Below are 18781 nucleotides of genomic sequence, written 5' to 3' on the forward strand. Positions count from 1 at the left end.
TATACTTATTAAAAACTTGAACAACAAGAGATAACCCGAAATGTAACATAATATTATTATATTGTGATAAAACAGTAGTGAATCAATCTTACAACTTGAATGACGCTAAAGGTTTTCAATTTATTATGAAGTTACGAGTGTTACAATTACTCATCATTGTCACGATCACTTCGGAAGTTTATAATACTCCATCACATGGGGCGCCAAGATTTGTGGAATATTTTTGTAAAGGCAACGAATATATATCTTCGGTCTTCGGTTACTATTCGTCCGAAGGCTATAGTGTCTATATAAACAAACCTTTGCTTACCATGACTGACATAAAATTGCAACTTGATTCTGGATCTGCTATACAATTTTTGGTAGGTTCTAAACAATAATTTAAGTCTTTCAATCATACATAGATCAAATTCAATCAAAAATAATACAATCTCTTTATTTAAACTAATTTATACGTTTTAAATTATATAGGTATATTGCATTGGTTTGACATATTATTGTTGTTATTTTTTGTTACAGGATAATAGCACAAGGTTTTCAGCTGATACGGATACCATCAATAATATTTTTACTTTCGTTCTAGTCAAAGATGTTGATAACTTAATGTTTGTTGTAAGAGGTCGATCTGCTCCAAATCATTCACCTTATGTGATAAGTTTGAAAATCAACGGTATAGAAAATTGTAGGGAACCTAATCGGGTATGATTTCTTTCCTTCTACAATTTTATTTGCTAAATGCAATTCCACACCTAAATACTTGGTTTTGTACGTATTTATAAATACTATAAATTTGTAATAATTAACCTATTTTAGACATATTTCCAAAAATACACAGGAGTTGCAAAGTTATTTGAAAAAGCACCGGATAAATTTTGTGGTAGACGAAGAATCAATAGACGATATACCGAACTATTAGTCAGTGGATCTGCAACCAAAGCTGGAGATTGGCCTTGGCATGCCGCTTTAATGCGACTTCAAAAATCAAGTATGAAGTATATAGGAGGAGGGACACTCATTTCCAAATATGTAGTTTTAACTGGTAAGAACACAGAAGAATTGTGATACTGATAATAGGTGGCACCACTAGGTGGATAAGTCGCGTAAACAGTTTTTAAACGACTTCAAAAAAGGAGGAGGTTCTCAATTCGTTAGAATCTTTGTTTTTTTTATGTTTGTTCCCCGATTACTCAAAGATGCCTGGCCCAGGTTTGAAAATTCTTTTTTGTTTGAAAGGGTATACTTCCAAATTGGTCTCATATAAATTTGGTGAAGATTTTCGAAGATTGATAATGGAACTCCTCAGCGGATATGAGTAAATAGCTCAAGAGTCATCGGGAAGTACCCTCTAGGTTTATTGACAGACAGACAACAAAGTGATCCTATTAGGGTTACGTTTTCCTTTTGAAGTACGGAACCCTAAAAATTGCTAAAAAAGAAAATAAAAACAAAATTAAAAATAGTAATAAGTCAGAATATTAATAAAATCGTGTAGCTAAAAAAACTTAATTTATATTAAGTAATCTCTACAGAAACACGTCATCAGTATGAAACTGTGCAATTTCCATTACAGTCCTTTTAGAAATTGCTGGCGTGCGGCCAGTAAAGACCTGATAACAGTCATGTCATGTAATGAAATCCTTTCTTCAATGAAGTAGCCAATTCCGAGTAAGTGGGAGAAAAAAAATACTGTGTATACAATACCACCTAATCGTAACGGAATTATAAATATTATATCTTTTAGGTTTTGTAAAAACTCTTTCGATATGAATAACAAGATATGCCCAAGCGAACAAAATTTTTCACGGTTTTGGAACCAAATAAATCAGCGCCACCTGTTATATACTAATGAACGACCCGTTTGAAATCCAGATGTCACTGAGGTTGCATTGGTGCTAAATAAACATTTTAGGACCCTGTCCTTACCAAGTAATATATAAGTCAATGTTAGAAACCCAAAATCTATTCTACTGTAAAAAATATTCTACTGTTCTTTTCTATAGCCGCCCATTGCGCGACAGTAAATGGTATACCAGTGAATCCCGAAATTATGAATGTTATATTGGGAAAATATACCTTAGTAGCAAGAGATATAGCTCTGCAAGAAAAAGAAGTTGGTAATTTTTATATCTTTTGTTACTTATTTCTATTAATTTGGTCATGACATATCTTAAAATGCTTTAAATTTTAGACCGAAACGTTATTCACTTTGGTTGAACCACATTTGGTACGTACATAATAATGCTTTAAACAACTAGGTACCTACCTAAATTTTTTAACAATTTTTTTTTAATTTTTTTTATTAGGTATATTTTTTAAATTATATTTTTGAAACAATATTTTTAAAATTAGTTAAGTAAATAAAAACAAATATTTTTTATATTATTTTATAAATTACAAATACGACAAATTTTCAGGTATTCAGAGTGATAGTTCACGATGAATTCAATCACCGAACTCTCAACAATGATATCGCGTTGTTGAAACTAACAACTGAAGCAATCTACAACAATTACGTCCAACCTGCATGCATATGGTTTGATGGTATCTATGATCATCTTGGTTCTTACGATATAAAAGGAACGGTAAGGAAAAGGATTCTTATCACTATCCTCACGGCTTAGGAGTTCAGTACTTTGCAGCATCAGGATTGCAGAGTTGGGACTTGGAATTTAATAACAAAATCTATGCTCGCATTTACAATATAATTTCACCAAGAACAGTTCCAGAATCTCTATGGTTTAGGAGTGATGTACCATGCATCATCAGGTTTGAGGAGTTCGAACTTGGAGTGTAATCATGAAGCCAATTGCTTGATATAAAAAAAAATTACAAAAACTAACTTCCAAAAACACTTCAACGTAAAAAAATAACTTTTGTTTCTACACGTGTATGTATGTATGAAGTCGGGCGAGCATTAACTAGAAATCAAAGCGTGAAGCTCGCCCGACTTCAACATACATACACGTGTAGAAACAATATTTTTTAGTTTGTAGTGTTTTTGGAAGTTGGTTTTTTTATTATGTACTAGCTGATGCCCGCGACTTCGTCCGCGTGGATTTACGTTTTTCAAAATCCCGCGGGAACTCTTTGATTTCCCGGGATAAAAAGTAGCCTATGTGTTAATCCAAGGTATAATCTATCTTCATTCTAAATTTCAGCCAAAACCGTCCAGTAGTTTTTGCGTGAAGGAGTAACAAACATACACACACACACAAACACACACACACATACAAACTTTCGCCTTTATAATATTAGTCGGATGACATTTCCCAAAGCCCATCCTCAAGATTTTGGTTTGCTTGGTTTATTAAGTGTAATATTTCCTAATATATTATCTACTTTTCACAGGTAGTTGGTTGGGGCTTTGACAACACAGATACATTATCAACCAAGTTAAAATCTGCTGCCATGCCTCTATTACCAGATGTAACATGCATACGATTTGATCCCGTTTTCTACTCCAATTTTTTAAATGGAAAAAGATTTTGTGCAGGAAACGGAAATGGTACGTAGGATATTCCAATTTGCAATGAAATTAATCTTTATTCAATTTTAAACGGTTTTTATTTTATTTTTCGAATATAAACAGCGATATCATGACATATATTATATAAGATTTTGTCCACAATTGCCCCGTGCATTGGTTATTATAGCTGTTAATTGTTATATTATGGCGGTGCATGTCCACTGAAGCGGAGTGGAGTGGAGATGTGTTGAGCAGACCAATCATATTTTCGGTAAATAACATGATAATTTGATTCCGTCATTTGACAAAACTCTGATTGGTCAACTTTACACACCTCAGCTCCGCTCCGCTTCATTGGACAAACAGCCTAAAAGCTTTTGTGTTATTTCTTTTATCCTGTAGGAACAGCAGCATGTAATGGGGATAGTGGCGGAGGCTTCATGGTTTTTGTCCAAGATGACCTGAGTCATAGTTATTATCTAGAAGATTATATTGATGGTGCATGGTATGTGAAGGGGATTGTGTCAGTGAGCTTGGCAAGATCTGACGCGTCCATCTGCGATCCTAATGCATACACAATTTTCACTGATGTGGCCGTATACAGAGACTGGATATTAAATAATATATAGGCTAAATTACATGGTGTTACTGTAAAAAAGTCTCAATTAAACTCAACTATTGTTCTAATTAATAAACAGCAGCAGTAAACAAGATCCAGTTAGCCTTAATGATTGCCAACCTTCGGTAGGAGATGGCACTTGAAGAAGAAGAAGATTGTTCTAATTATATTATCATAAAACATCATACTGTATGCCTTTACAAGATTAAAATGCGTGTTTTATAATAATAATATAACAATCTTTATTTTGTCAGACAACAAACAAGACTAAACAAGACAGTGATGTTGATGATGATGATGATGATGAGGATTGATATTTTTAATATCAATATATTATTTAGATATTGATAATGCATACCTCCATACTTACTAATATTATAAATGCAAACAAAAGTATGTCTGCTAGCTTTTCACGAACCCATTTTGACAAAATTTGGTACCTATAGGGATAGTTTGCATCCCGGGCAAGAACACAAGCTATTTTTTGTCCCGGGAAATCAAAGAGCTACCACGGGATATTTAAAAACTCAATCAACATCGAAAAAGTCGCGAGCGTCATATATTTGATGTATAGATAAATTGCGTGCCGGAGACAGATATAGGCTATTTTTTATCCCGTAAAATCAAAAGTATTCCCACAGGTTTTTAAATTACCAAAATTAACAAGGATGAAATTATGGGTTCATCTAGTACTAGATATAAAATTATACATATTATTTTATGTAGCTATACATTCAAAGCTTTAATTAATCCACACAGAACCGGTCGGATATCTAGGTTTTTTACCCATAATATGACGAAAGCAAAATGTGGATAACCTTTAACATCATTTGAGATAATGTTATGTTGATTCAGTTGAGTTGTTACGTCTTGCAATAAATAATAGTGTCGAGCAAAGTTGTATTAGTAAACTAATCAATACCTAACTGTAAAACATATTTGTCTTGTTTATCTTTTGAGTGCCAAAGCAGTGTTCTTTAAATGTATCTTCTGAGTGTTAATAATCAAAAACACAAAACCCAAAAGTAACAAAAGGATGTGAAAATGAATACGTCACAGATTTACGATAAAATATTTTTAATAATATTAGTATTTTTGAATTGTATCATATTTAAAGTGCAAAACACGCCTTCACATAGTGTTCCAAGCTATGGAAATCAATTCTGTAAAGGAAATAAAGAAATACGATCAATCTTCAGTCCATATTTAAGTTTAGGATATGACGTAATTTTAAGCAAAAAATTGCCGGCCTTCACAGAAATAAAAGTGACTTTTGATTCTGGATGTACTATAAATCTTGTAAGTATATTTAAATCATATTATCATAAAATATATAAATAAGGTATCAGAAATGGTTATAAGAAAAAAATGAAAATCTACTAATTATTACATTGTTCAAAATCCATATACCTATAAAATAAAAGGAAAAGCTGACTGACTGACTGACTGACTGATTGACTGACTGACTGACTGACTGATCTATTACCGCAGAGTTCAAACTACTGGATGGATCGGGCTGAAATTTGGCATGCAGATAGCTATTATGACGTAGACATCCCCTATGAAGGGGTTTGACCATAATAGAGTCTACCACGATGGCCAAGTGCGGATTGGCAGACTTCACACACCTTTGAAAATATTATAAAGAACTCTCAGGTGTGCAGGTTTTCTCAAGATGTTTTCCTTCACCGTTAAAGCAAGTGATATTTATAATATTACTTAAAACGCACATAACTCCGAAAAGTTAGAAGTGCGTGCCCGAGATCGAACCCCCGACCTCCGAATAGGAGGCGGACGTCTTAACCACTAAGCTATCACAACAGCTAATAATTTATTAGTCTATACTAACATTATAAAGATGAATTTGTTTGTTTGTAATTGATAACCTCTGAAACTTGGTAAAAAACAATCTCCCATAATATGATAACTAAGCGAGCGTTTTGACGTTTGATAGAAAGTCACTGATTTGACTAGTAGTGGTCATCTCTATTACACAGTGAATAAAGCACCCACCGTTTTAAATTCTATCTAATGCTTTTATAATATTTTTATATGATATTTTTTACAGAATAATGACACTAGGTTTTCAGCTGATAAGGATACGATCAATAATATTTTTACATTCATATTAGTCGAAGACGTCGAAGAGTTAAGGTTTGAAGTAAAGGGTAGATCTGCGCCAAATCACCCTCCTTATGTAATAAGTTTAAAAATCAATGGTGTAGAAAATTGCAGAGAACCTAATCGAGTAAGATTTTAAAAACTTTAATTTTATTATCTCAAAAGGTTAAAACTAAAACCCGACTACGGTTGTCTTAACAAAGCTGAAATATTATAGGAAAATTGGGTTTCTGTCGTATTCTGGTATATTTTAATAGTACTTATACTGTATTAATTTTTATGAATGGCATAGTATACTGTATGTATTCTTTCTCTTTCATTTGACATCCCACTCGATAAATAGCAAAAAAAAATTTAAAGACCGCCACTTTTTTGGATGTTTTTGGACCGATTTTGTTCGTATCATAGAGATGTTCGTATAAAACATAAAATGTAATCACCAGGACAATAATAACGAATTAATTGACACCTCATTCATCAAAATCAGCGAAGTACTTAGTTAATAGATGGGCCGTGAAAAGCTAGCAGACAGACAAACACACTTTCGAATTAATAGTATTGTATGGATGGTACCTACTCGTAAGATAAATAATAAAATTTCACATATTTTAGACGTACTTCCAAGACTACGATCTAGCAGTCGTGAAATTATTTGAAAATGCACCGGATAAATTTTGTGGTAGACGAAGAATCAATAGACGATATACAGAGCTAGTAGTCAGTGGATCTGCAACTAAAGCTGGAGATTGGCCTTGGCATGCCGCCTTAATGCGACTTCAAAAATCTACTATGAAGTACATAGGAGGCGGGACCCTGATTTCCAAATACGTAGTGTTAACCGGTAAGAATATGGTACAAAATAATTTTTTTTTATGTAGGAAAATAACTGTAACGCGTGAATTTGAGTTTATAAAAATCGTGCAAAAGGCTTTATTTTCCGGGTTAATAATAACTTTGGTTCATATCCAGGATTTTAGCTAAGTACATTTTGTCAGTCTGATTACCATTGGTTCACAGCGGGGCGATTGTCTAAAACCTGCATCAATCATTATTACAATCTCAATTGTTCTGATTGGCTGAATTTGTGCGATTCTTGTTGCAACAATGAGCAACAATGCATTGTGGCCAATAATAGTGAGCGAGCATTAACCAATCAGAGATGATTACGATCGTGACATTGTAGCTGTCAAACAACCGCGGTAGGGCCACTGGTTAACTGTAAAAAAGCCACAAATAAAAAGACACCCTTTTCCAGAGAATATGATTATCTCTACTATAATAAGTCTATGCCCTTTTCCTCATTTTAATGTTTGTAGTATAAGTACGAATTATGGATAACATATACATATAAGAATTCGAATGCAATATCAGTACCCTTGTATAAATGCGAAAGTGTGTTTGTTGTTGGTTTGTTGGTTTGTCCTTCAATCACGTCGCAACGGTGCTACGGATTGACGTGATTTTTGCATGGGTATAGATAAAGACCCGGAGAGTGACATAGGCTACTTTTTATCCCTGAAAATCAAAGAGTTCCCACGGGATTTTTAAAAACCTAATTCCACGCGGACGAAGTCGCGGGCATCAGCTAGTTAATAATAAGTTAAACATGCTACTATTTTGTTTAGCTGCCCACTGTGCTGCAATAAATGGTGTACCAGTAAATCCAGAAATTTTGAGTGTTGTACTGGGAAAATATACATTGGTGGCAAGGGATATAGCTCTACAAGAAAAAGAAGTTGGTAACTATTTTTTCTTTTTCCATTAGTAACTAAAAAGTATCCTAAAACAATAATTAATGTAAATAAGTTAATGATCACTCAGTCATCATCATCGTCAACCGATGTCTACAGCTGGACATAGGTTTGTGGTGTAGGTTGAGTGGGCACAGAGAATTCAACCCCAAGAGTACGCATAATATACAAGGTTTTGCATGAAAAAATCCTAAAATTTTGGCGGGGGACGGGGGAGAATGTTTTGTTGTGATTGGTGAACTCAAAAGTCACGTAAACAAGACAATGTGCGGAATGAGGATACCTACTACACGGGCGTGGGCCGTCTTTTATGCTAGCAACTGCCTAAGCTTGGCAATCGGGGTGTCCGGCTATTAGGCATCTATACTCTAGTTTTTATAAGTTTAGGTTAATATAATATTGCTTATTAGCCTCTTACATAGGCTAGATTGTAATGGTAGTAAAGTACTGGTGTCAGTGCTTTACGACAAAAAAAAAAATCTATACTCTAGTGGTGGTCGGTGTTGTCAGGGGCTTCCATACGGTAAAGTCTTGCGCCGCCTGTATCCAGTGGCTGCCTGTGAATCGTTTGGTGACGTTTGATCTCTTAGTAATTAATCTTTATAATAACTCTTTTAATCGTTTTTAGCTTTACTAGATGAGAAGTAAAAGTAAAAGTCCGATATTCGTCGGTTACAAATTATAATATCAAAATTTTCAGGTATTCAAGGTGATTGTTCACGAAGGATTCGACCACAGAACTCTCAATAATGATATCGCTCTGTTGAAGCTATCGACTGAAGCGATTTTCAATAATTACGTTCAACCGGCTTGTTTGTGGTTTGATAGAATCTATGACCATCTTGGCTCTTATGATATCCAAGGCACGGTAAGAATAGTTCTTATTAAACTACATAATAAATCTTATTTTAAACTACGGAATATTATCCGGTCAATATTTACCGGACTATAATAAAATTTATATCCCGTAGTTTGAAATAAGCGTAAGGAGTGATTGAGAGTGCAAAATTTTCTAGGTTTATACTTTTAAAGGTTCCGTAGGCATATCCGAATGCAAAAGACGGAATTCTTATGAGATGAGAGTGTACGTCTGTATTTCCGTCTATCACAGCGAATTAGTTTCAAAGTATGTAATAGATCGATTAAGTTGAAATTGATTAACTTGAAATTTTGGTACCTACACGTAATAAATTGCTGTGGCCCAAAAATGGGCGTGTAACGTTTATGATATGGATGATGACTACTAGTCAAATCAGCGACTTTTTATCAAACGTCAAAACGCTTGCTTAGTAAGGGAGCTTGAATGAAATGCACATATGAGGCGTCATACACATTTGACGTAAATTGGTGTACTTTTTTAGTTAAATAGATAATTTAAAACGGATGGCAAACTTAAAACTAGCAGCGAATGTAGATTTTACGACTTTTGGAAGAACCTAATTTAATAATTGTTAGGAAATAATTTATTTTTGATACAAGCATCATTCCCATTGGGGGAAAATAAGAAAATTAAAAAAAAAGTTTTGAGAACTCTGATTTTTGTTATAGTGTTTGACAAAATTTATTTTAAGGTTTTTAAAATTGTATTTTTAGGTAGTGGGGTGGGGTTTTGACAATACGGACACTTTATCAACGAAACTAAAATCTGCTGCTATGCCCAAAGTGGCAGATGTTATTTGCATACAATTTGACCCAATTTTCTACTCCAATATCTTAAATGGAAAAAGATTTTGTGCAGGAACTCAAAACGGTATGTTGTGTTGTTTACTAACTTCATCCGCGTGGATTTAGATTTTCTGAAATCCCGTGGGACCTGTTTGATTTTCTAGAAGCCTGTGTCACTCTCCAGGTTTTCAACTATACCCATGTAAAAAAGCCGGCCAAGTGCGAGTCAGGCTCGCGCAATGAGGGTTCCGTACAACAGTTGTATTTTTTCGACATTTTGCAGGATAATTCAAAAACTATGATACATAAAAATTAATAAAAATCTATTTTAGAATGCACAGCTGAAGACCTTTCATATGATACCCCACTTGATATAGTTATTTTACTTAGAAAATTGATAATACTAATTATTAGTTCATGACCACAATTTAATTTTTTTTGTCTGATGTAACCACAAACTCACGGTTTTCCCCAAATTTCAGCTATAAGATCTACCTACCTGCCAAATTTCATGATTCTAGGTCAACGGGAAGTACCCTGTAGGTTTCTTGACAGACAGATAGACAGACAACAAAGTGCTATAAGGGTTCCGGTTTTCCTTTTGAGGTACGGAACCCTCGTCGTCGAAAAATCAGGTCAATCCGTCGTCAGTCAGTCAACTTTTCCTTTTATGAATTTAGACCATATGAGAGAACAATAAACCTATTTTTTCCTATAGGAACAGCTGCTTGCAATGGTGATAGTGGCGGAGGCTTCATGGTATTTGTTGAAGATGAACCGAATACAAGTTATTTTGGAACAGATTACAAAGATGGCGCGTGGTATGTGAAAGGAATCGTGTCAGTCAGCTTAGCAAGACATGATGCATCCATTTGTGATCCTAATGCATATACTGTCTTTACTGATGTAGCTATGTACAAGGACTGGATATTGAATCAAATGAACTAAATTTTTAAAGATATTCTTCAGGGAAAAATTCCAGGGGACATCTATAACATGATTATTTTAGAATAATCATAGGTAGGTACACTTTATAGCTTTAATTACTATAATGTAAAATTTGTTTTCATGCAATGTTTGTGCCATTATAATATAATGTAAAAGTGTTTAGTTTTTATTGGGTTTGATGAAGATCGTCTGTATAATATACCTAAATAAATAAATAAATTCATTAACCGACTTCAAAAAAAGGAGGAGGTTCTCAATTCGTCGGAATCTTTTTTTTTTAGAAGTACAGTAGGCCTCGCTAATCCGGACCCCCGCTAATTTCGGTGATCTCTGTAATCCGGACTTCACCCCTGTAGGGGTAAAATTTTTAGTTTAAAATTTCTAAAATCCTTTCGTAATGGATGCTTACGTGTATGAAAGGAACCTACCTACTGTCAAAACTTCAAGTCTTAAATCCTAGCGGTTTATACTGGGCGTTGATAGATCAGTAGAACAAGCATTTTTTACATGGGTAGACTTTGTACTACACTCCTAAAACTAGAGATAAATCTATATAACTACCGTATCATATTAACTTGTTACCGCATTTTATCTGACCTCAAGGTCCTTACCACCAGATATAAATATTATAATCAATCGAAAACCTGTTATCGAAAAAAATACATAGCCAGTCAGAAAAAAACTAATACAAGGTTTTAAAACTTCGATTGTGAGAAATGAAGATGGTTAAGTAAAAAAAAGCGTAAATAATCCATCCAATGATTTAAGCTTATTTCGTGGTTTAACGACATATTTTAATGTACATAACGGGTACATACCACGATTAATTTTTGTTTTTATTTGTCGATATTTAGCAACAGGTTCAATTTCATTAAAAAAATGGCAGTTCTGCTGCCATTTTTTCTCAGTGCAGTTCAATACTGGCTTCATTAATTATTATTTATCGTTCCGAACGTTACATGAGAAAGGTGTGTTTGCATTATACAAACTTTTCTCATGCATTGTTTGTACGTATTGTATGTAGTACTTACCTATAAAATACATTCAATTTCCAAGTATCCGCCCGAGGTCATCCAAATCAACCGCCATCCATCATTAGTATAAAAATAAATGGTATAAAAAGATATTAGGATCTTGATCAGACCATCGTCGTCATCGTCATCAATAAACGTCTACTGCTGGCCATGGGTCTTTTGTAGAAACTTCCACACGCTGCGGTCTTGCACCATATGAATCTAGCAGCTCGCCGCGATGCTTTTGATGTCGTCTGTTCACCTAAATCATGGTCACTGGGAAGATCGAAGGAAAGAGATGCCGCGGACGTAGCCCGAGACGTTGGTCAGACCAAATAAAAGGGGCGGTCGACACACCTATCTGCAATGCATTCCACGCGGCGCGAAACAGGAAAATAGAAAAACATCGTAGCAAAGATTATATCAAAAGGGAGCCACGATCCTCGAAATTGAGGGAGCGACGCAGGAAGGAAGGTTCACCTAAATATTCGTGATCAGGTAAGAGACTTATTAAGAGGTAAAAGAAGGTAAATTTGTTTTGAGCTCAAATGTTAATTGAAAGCTTTTTTCTTTATGCTTAAAAGAGCATAAAGAAAAAAGCCAATAATTTCTCCTCACCAACTACTACTTACTACGTACCAACCACCGATTTTTTAATCTAATTCTATAGCAGATAGACTAGCAAGTAAATCAGTAGATACCTAGATACTTATAAGAATATTAAAATCCGAATATAAAATGAAGATAAATATTAATTAAATATCGCATATTTCAGGTACCTACTGAAGGACAACAAACATGATTCATGAACGAAACATCTAAACTCAAATTCAAAATCGGTACTATTGTACTCTTTTTGACTGTAATCTATGTTTAAATGTTGTTGGATTTGTAAGATAATTACAAATTAGATAATTACATAAACTTAAAACTCAAGCTAGGAGTTATACAAAATCTTTGAGCCCATTTAACTTTAAAACTATAGAATATATTTTTATTCAAGTTAACTTTTGCAAGTTCTTTTGAATCGTCAACTAGTTTAATTTACCACTGGTTCGGAATGCCGTTCCTACCAAGAAGAACCAGCAAGAAACTCGGCTATACATTTTTACAGAAATTTGGAAACCACAGACATTATTCGTTTATTCGTTTCTACAACCAACGTGTCTAAATATATTTCATTGAATTTTATTGGTATATATTCAAATAAGAAAAAACTACTACGTTTGTGTGGGAAGCGCTGGGGTGTGAGCTAGAGTCACTTCTCTGAAGCTAACGGTTGTATCGCTGATTTATTAGAGCAAAAAAATCGTTTCTTGTAGTGTTAGATTTTTCTTTATTTATTGCTTAAATATTATAATCGAGATGTAATTGACCTTTGAAAAATGTTTATAACGAGCAGTCGTGCCATTTAAGACCATAAAATATATTGTAAAAATAAGTAATTTTATAAAAATTTAAAAAAAACTTATTTTAATTTATTAATAGTTTGCTAATCTTGGACACATATTTTTTAAGCTTTTTAAAATAATGGTATTCTAAAGGAGGAATAAGATTGAAGCCAGTGCAAGGATTTTTAATGGCACATTTTTAGGGTTCCGTACCAGAAGGGTGCCAACGGGACCCTATTACTAAGACTCCGCTGTCCGTCCGTACATCTGTCTGTCAGCGGGCTGTATCTTGTAAACCGTAATAGGTAGAAATCCGAAATTTTCACAGAATGTGTATTTCTATTGCCGCTATTACAACAAACACTAAAAATGTCAAAGTTGCCGCTATGAAAATATAAAAAAGTGTTATTTCTTGTGCGATGGTACGGAACCCTTCCTGTGCGAGTCTGACTCGCACTTTTGACCGATTTTAGTTCTCAGAGCAGAGAATTCCAAAGGTGGAATTTTTGGCATGTGAGGGTGTGTTTGTTTTATTGTTGTTGATGTTACCTTATGTGATGTGAATTAGGATATTATATTTTTATTGATATAATGTTTTATCGACATCTCATTTTTGCTTGTTACAGGAACAACAGCGTACAATCGTGATAGTGGCTGAGAATTTTCAGTATTTGTGCAATATACTTAATCTAAACACAAAATTGCACTGATCTTGATTAGGTATATCGAATATCGATATAGAGTATCTAATCCTACCCAAGTAAAGAGGATCGTATCTATAACTTGGCAAGATACGACACTTCTATCTATGATCCAAATGATTATGAAGTTTTCATAAGGTTGCTATCATTATTAGGTACAAGGATTGGATAGCAAATCGTACGAAATATAAGAAACATAGACAATAAAGGGAAATATTAAGAGACGAGAAATGTGACATTAAGTCAAATTTTATACATACCGAAACATCATATTTTATACTAAGTAAGTAATGTCTATTATTAATTTACTAAACAAAAATGTTCTGTATTTTTAATAATCATCAGCTAGATTTAATATTTACTTAACAAGTAATACGTATTTTTAAAAGCGATATGATTCCAAGAAAACTTGAAATCTTCCTCATACCAGGAAAATATTGTTCATTACTAAAAGTTTAATGGAACTACCGTGTAATACAAGGCTATCTTCGAGTTCAAGACTTTTGTGACGTGTATATTGTATTATTATTAAAATAGGCATATTAAATTGGGAAAACCTGTAGACGTAAAAAACAGTAGGTATCACGCACTCTTAAGTTTTCCTGACAATACTTTTTCATTGCAAGAATTGGGTATTTGACTACACCAAAAAAATAAATTATTTCTCAGTCATTATTAAATAGTGGGTCTTCCAAAATACGTAAAATCCACGTCCTTTGTTCGTTTTATTAAGAGTAATAAAATAACCATTTTAAATTATCGATTAAACGAAAAAGTACGTCATTATGATGTGACGTCACATTCCAATATTTCAAAGAATATTGATTTGACTAGTGGTCAAATACCGTATTATGACCATCATATATACCTACCTGTCCTACTTGCAAAAAAATCAGAAATGTTATCAATTTATTCAAATTATAAAGTCAGACATCTATATTCTTCCACGAGAGATGACAGGCTGACATTAGGCTGTAATTACACCTGTAAGTTTTACTCATGTAACTTACGACTTTACTAATGTAAACATTCTTATACGTGTCATTCTCACCTTAGTGTATTTGTTGTCAATAATTAATTACGTAAGCTACTTACGTAAGTAAAACTTACAGGTGTATTAGCGGCCTAATGCGTACTAAGATAAATATTTTTTTGAGTACGAAAACAATAAACTCTGTGTTAGATAGAAAAGAATTGTGACGTTGTAAATTTTGAACTACTAATTAGCGTTTCGCTTTTAATTAAAATCTATTTTGTTCAAAGTATGTTGGTGCCACCTAGCATCAAGGTGCAGAACTACGCGTGGGTCGATGTTCAGAGTTCATTCGAGCCACAATAGATGGCGTTTGCTTCGTTGTCAATTGTCGTAAAAATAAAACAAAATAATTAAATAAAACCATAATATCATTTGTTTATTGTTAAGTCATTAACAAAACGGTTCTTATAATATATCCTTAGGTTCCGCAAATATTCAAAAATGAATGGGCTTTATGATCAAACTAAATGAGAGCGGCGACACTCGGGTTGCGTCAGGCAACACCGATAGGTGAGATTTAGAATTTTCCTGGAGTCAACATGTGAAGACGAATTTTTTTCGTTCCAGGAAAATCTCACTCTTTTCGCCCATGGCTTCGCCCGGGAAAATACAATAGTGATAATTTTAGTCATCCTAACGTATTTCAATGTTTCATCAATTATGGTGAGTGAAAAATCAAGTAATGTGGATTCGACAAAATGGCGGTTTGGTTAGAGAAAATCCTAATTTTATGATTTCATTCCAGTTCCAGTTATTTTATCTTCCCAAATAAATGAGGATAATGGGTTGTGGGTGGACTTCTGAAAACCATTGGTGGCCAGGAGTTCAATAGGTGAGTTGTGTTTGATCGGGAAAATTCCACGTGTCGAAATTTTCACACAGCACAAATTATAATATTGTTTTTTCTTTGTTACAGGGTTTCCGTTTTTTTACGTTTTTCGTATTTACGTTTTACGTTTAGCTTCAGTTTTACGTTTTAGTTTTCCGTTTGCGTTTTCGGTTTTCGTATTTATTTCTTTTGCACATTCACGTTGACAACTTAATTGCTATGGATAAGACTTGGTGAAAATCTTTGTAATGAAACTTTTCGGTTGTGAAGAATCAAATAAATCGAGTTTTGGATCTTGGCCGACGCCGTCCAGCTACCTTGCCGTCTTCGCACCTACAAGTAAGAGTTTAGTGAACCTTCTTAGTGTATGTGTACAGTAAGAACCCTGTCTTTGCTACTGAGCTTTTATTTTGAAACAATTTTATGAATTTTACTGTGTCATTGTCTATTCCATGCCAATGGCATCTTAAATTTAAAACATAGATCTTATGTACTATCTACCTAAGTCATTCTAATGTATCTAAATTAAGTCTTGGCATTAAGCTAGAATAACTAAGCATTATTAGCCATCATTCTGTATTAAGCGACCCCGGTAAAAGTTACATTAAAAACAATTTTGCCTAACATCTAGCAAATTTCATTTATAACACCTCATATGCATTACAAGGGAGTCGACGGCTAGCTTCTATTCTTTACTAGGTAGATAGATCAAGTAAAGTAAATTAAAATTATTTTTTTTCCTCTAATCTTTGTAAGGTGGTAGATTATTCCGTATCCGGGTATATTTCTATTCCGCCCGATTTGCCACCCTTACAAATGGCGCCCGAACGTTTTTTTTATATAGTTATTTCAGTATATTTTGAGAAATTTTGTGAATTTTATGAAATGTACTCCGCTGATTGTACAATTTTCTAAGTAGTGACACATTGCAAAGAGCACTAAGCTGTTTTTTTATGGTTAACTAACTAAATAATAACTAATAGTTAGAAATTTTGTCTGATAGGTTAAGTAATTTTCTGAGTATAGTCCAACATTGGTTTTTTCTTATTTAATTAACACATTATAAATGGTGTTTATGCCGTTCAATTATGTTATTTGACTTACCTTGGAGGTGTATAAGTGAATGTTTGCCTTCAGTTAGTAATAAACATTGCTTAACTGAGTTGTTGTTGGGTATTGCTTTCAATAGTAAGTACATCTTATGTTTGAAAATTCCGGTAACTTAGTATAATTAAAGTTTTGAAACGCTATGTGCTGTTAACTAGTTACACACATACATTTATAAATACTAAGAGTTACAACTTGTGAAACTAAATATATAAACTATATTCAGAGATTACATTAAGTTCAAGTATGAAGTTATGAACAATTTTTTTTTCAGTGACTTGATACTTCATTATTTTGTTGAAATTTTGTTTAGAGCTGTGTTAAGGTTATGATAAAAGCTACTTCACACACAAAACATGTTAAGTTTAATTGAATGCTGGTAGTTTAAAGTGACATTTAGAAACAGATTTTGTTGTATTTTAGGTTATGTGTTAAAAGTGTAAAGTAACAGCCATCAAACCATTGCACAATCTCTTTGTTTTTTTTTAAAGATAATATGCTAGTCAGAGTTCATTGCAACTTTGTTGCCTGTTTACTTTTGTAATTGTAAAGGTTGTAACACACTGTGTACTCATAAAGGTGATACTGCACCTTACAATCATTTATTCAATTTTGGGAAGTTTTATTTTGTTATATTTTGTTTACTATAGTAATAATATGTGCTTGTATTATTAACAATATTTTTGAAATGGGAACATAATTGATAAAATAGTTAGGATAGACTTAAGAATATTGTTTTTGTTGTGTATTTTGCTTGTGTATATTTAATAGTTTAAATAACTTCTTTTGTGTTTGTGTTTAACCAATTTGTATAAGGCTAAACATAGACAGTTACACAAGCTCGATATTTTGTTAAATGTGTTTTGACTTAACACAATGGAACAGACTTTTGCCCAGTTTCATTCACTTTTGAAGGACGAATTGTGTTATGAGGTATCCATTCGTTCCGAAACTCCAGCACCTACAGTGCTAGGTTTAAAGAAACAGTTAAAACAATTAATTCAGGAAATTCCTTCTGAATCAATTTTAGAGACAGATTTCTCTTCTGAAAGTGAGTTAGGGGTTATTACTAAAAAACTTCAAGACTTAGAAGATTTATTAAAAAAGTGTTCTGACACTAAAGATAGACATGCCCTCTGTAGGTCTAAAGCTTTAGCTTCACATTTGTACTTTAGAATTTTGAGAATACAGTGTTCCGAACTCAGCTTAATAAGTAGGAAGAGTGAATTACATACAAAGTTGCAGAGTTTGATTTCCAGATTAGATGCTGACAATGAGTCGTCTCACGACGAATCACTGGATTCCGAGAGTACCGCCGTTGACTGCACTGGTGATAAAAATGTTGCCAAGTGGAAGTTACATTTCAACGGACAGGGTGATCCGCGCAGTTTCATCGAACGCGTTGAGGAATATAAAAGATCTTATGGCGTTTCAGATGGAAAATTATTTGTTTCTGCATTTCATCTTTTTACAGGCCGAGCATTGTTATGGTACAGAGGCAACAAATGTCAAGTTTCGTCTTGGTCAGAATTGAGAACTTTATTTTTAGAGGAATTTGATGCAGTAGATTATGACTACAGGTTGCTAGGTGAAATTCGAGCAAGAACACAAGGCTCTGAAGAACCTGTGTCTATCTATTTCGCTATAATGTTTTGCATGTTTTCAAGGTTGTCAACACCACTTTCCGAAGAACAAAAGTTACAAATTTTATTACATAATATTCGCCCTTTTTACTCAGAACAATTAGCTCTTGTTGACATTAAGTCTGTCGCAATGTTGAAGGAAAAGTGTCGCAAACTAGAGGCTGCGAGGCAGCGTTCCGCCTTATTTTCTGAGCCTACTAACAGTAAGGCAACTTTAAGTTCAGAGTTTGCTTACAAACAAGTGACAAAACAGATAAACACACTTTCAGTCACACCTGCACCTAAGGTTGATACAAGTAAAGGCACTGATTTTACGAAAACAAATAAACAACTATGTTACAAGTGCGGCAAGGGTAACCATTCCTTTAAATTTTGCAGGACAGTTCCGAAATTTATTAGATGTTTTTCGTGTGGACGTCAGAACTTTACAGTAAAGACATGTCCAAGTTGTAGTAAAAAGGCGATTAGTAAACCCGCTCCGGACAAAAATT

The 18781-nt window shown here is 33.7% G+C and overlaps 1 protein-coding gene across 7 annotated transcripts in view; it reads left to right on the plus strand.

Moving 5' to 3' along the window:
* Positions 1 to 18781, plus strand: part of LOC117983789 (chymotrypsin-C-like) — a 27732-nt gene continuing 8951 nt past the window's right edge. For 3 of the 7 annotated variants that reach the window (XM_069499671.1, XM_069499675.1, XM_069499673.1), the window contains exons 1-8: positions 4110 to 5384; positions 6154 to 6333; positions 6819 to 7047; positions 7832 to 7941; positions 8658 to 8825; positions 9551 to 9707; positions 10341 to 12081; positions 13601 to 13958. In XM_069499671.1, coding sequence (XP_069355772.1) covers positions 5130 to 5384; positions 6154 to 6333; positions 6819 to 7047; positions 7832 to 7941; positions 8658 to 8825; positions 9551 to 9707; positions 10341 to 10570 — 1329 coding nt within the window. In that variant the 5' untranslated portion in view covers positions 4110 to 5129 and the 3' untranslated portion in view covers positions 10571 to 12081; positions 13601 to 13958. Of the gene's footprint in view, positions 363 to 519; positions 700 to 813; positions 1040 to 2000; positions 2111 to 2414; positions 2583 to 3348; positions 3506 to 3868; positions 5385 to 6153; positions 6334 to 6818; positions 7048 to 7831; positions 7942 to 8657; positions 8826 to 9550; positions 9708 to 10340; positions 12082 to 13600; positions 13959 to 18781 lie in introns of those variants that run through there. The other 4 variants (XM_069499672.1, XM_069499674.1, XM_069499676.1 and 1 more) reach the window with 4 other exon arrangements.

The sequence above is a fragment of the Maniola hyperantus genome, chromosome 7 (assembly GCF_902806685.2).
Source record: "Maniola hyperantus chromosome 7, iAphHyp1.2, whole genome shotgun sequence".
Classification (NCBI taxonomy): Eukaryota; Metazoa; Arthropoda; class Insecta; order Lepidoptera; family Nymphalidae; genus Maniola; species Maniola hyperantus.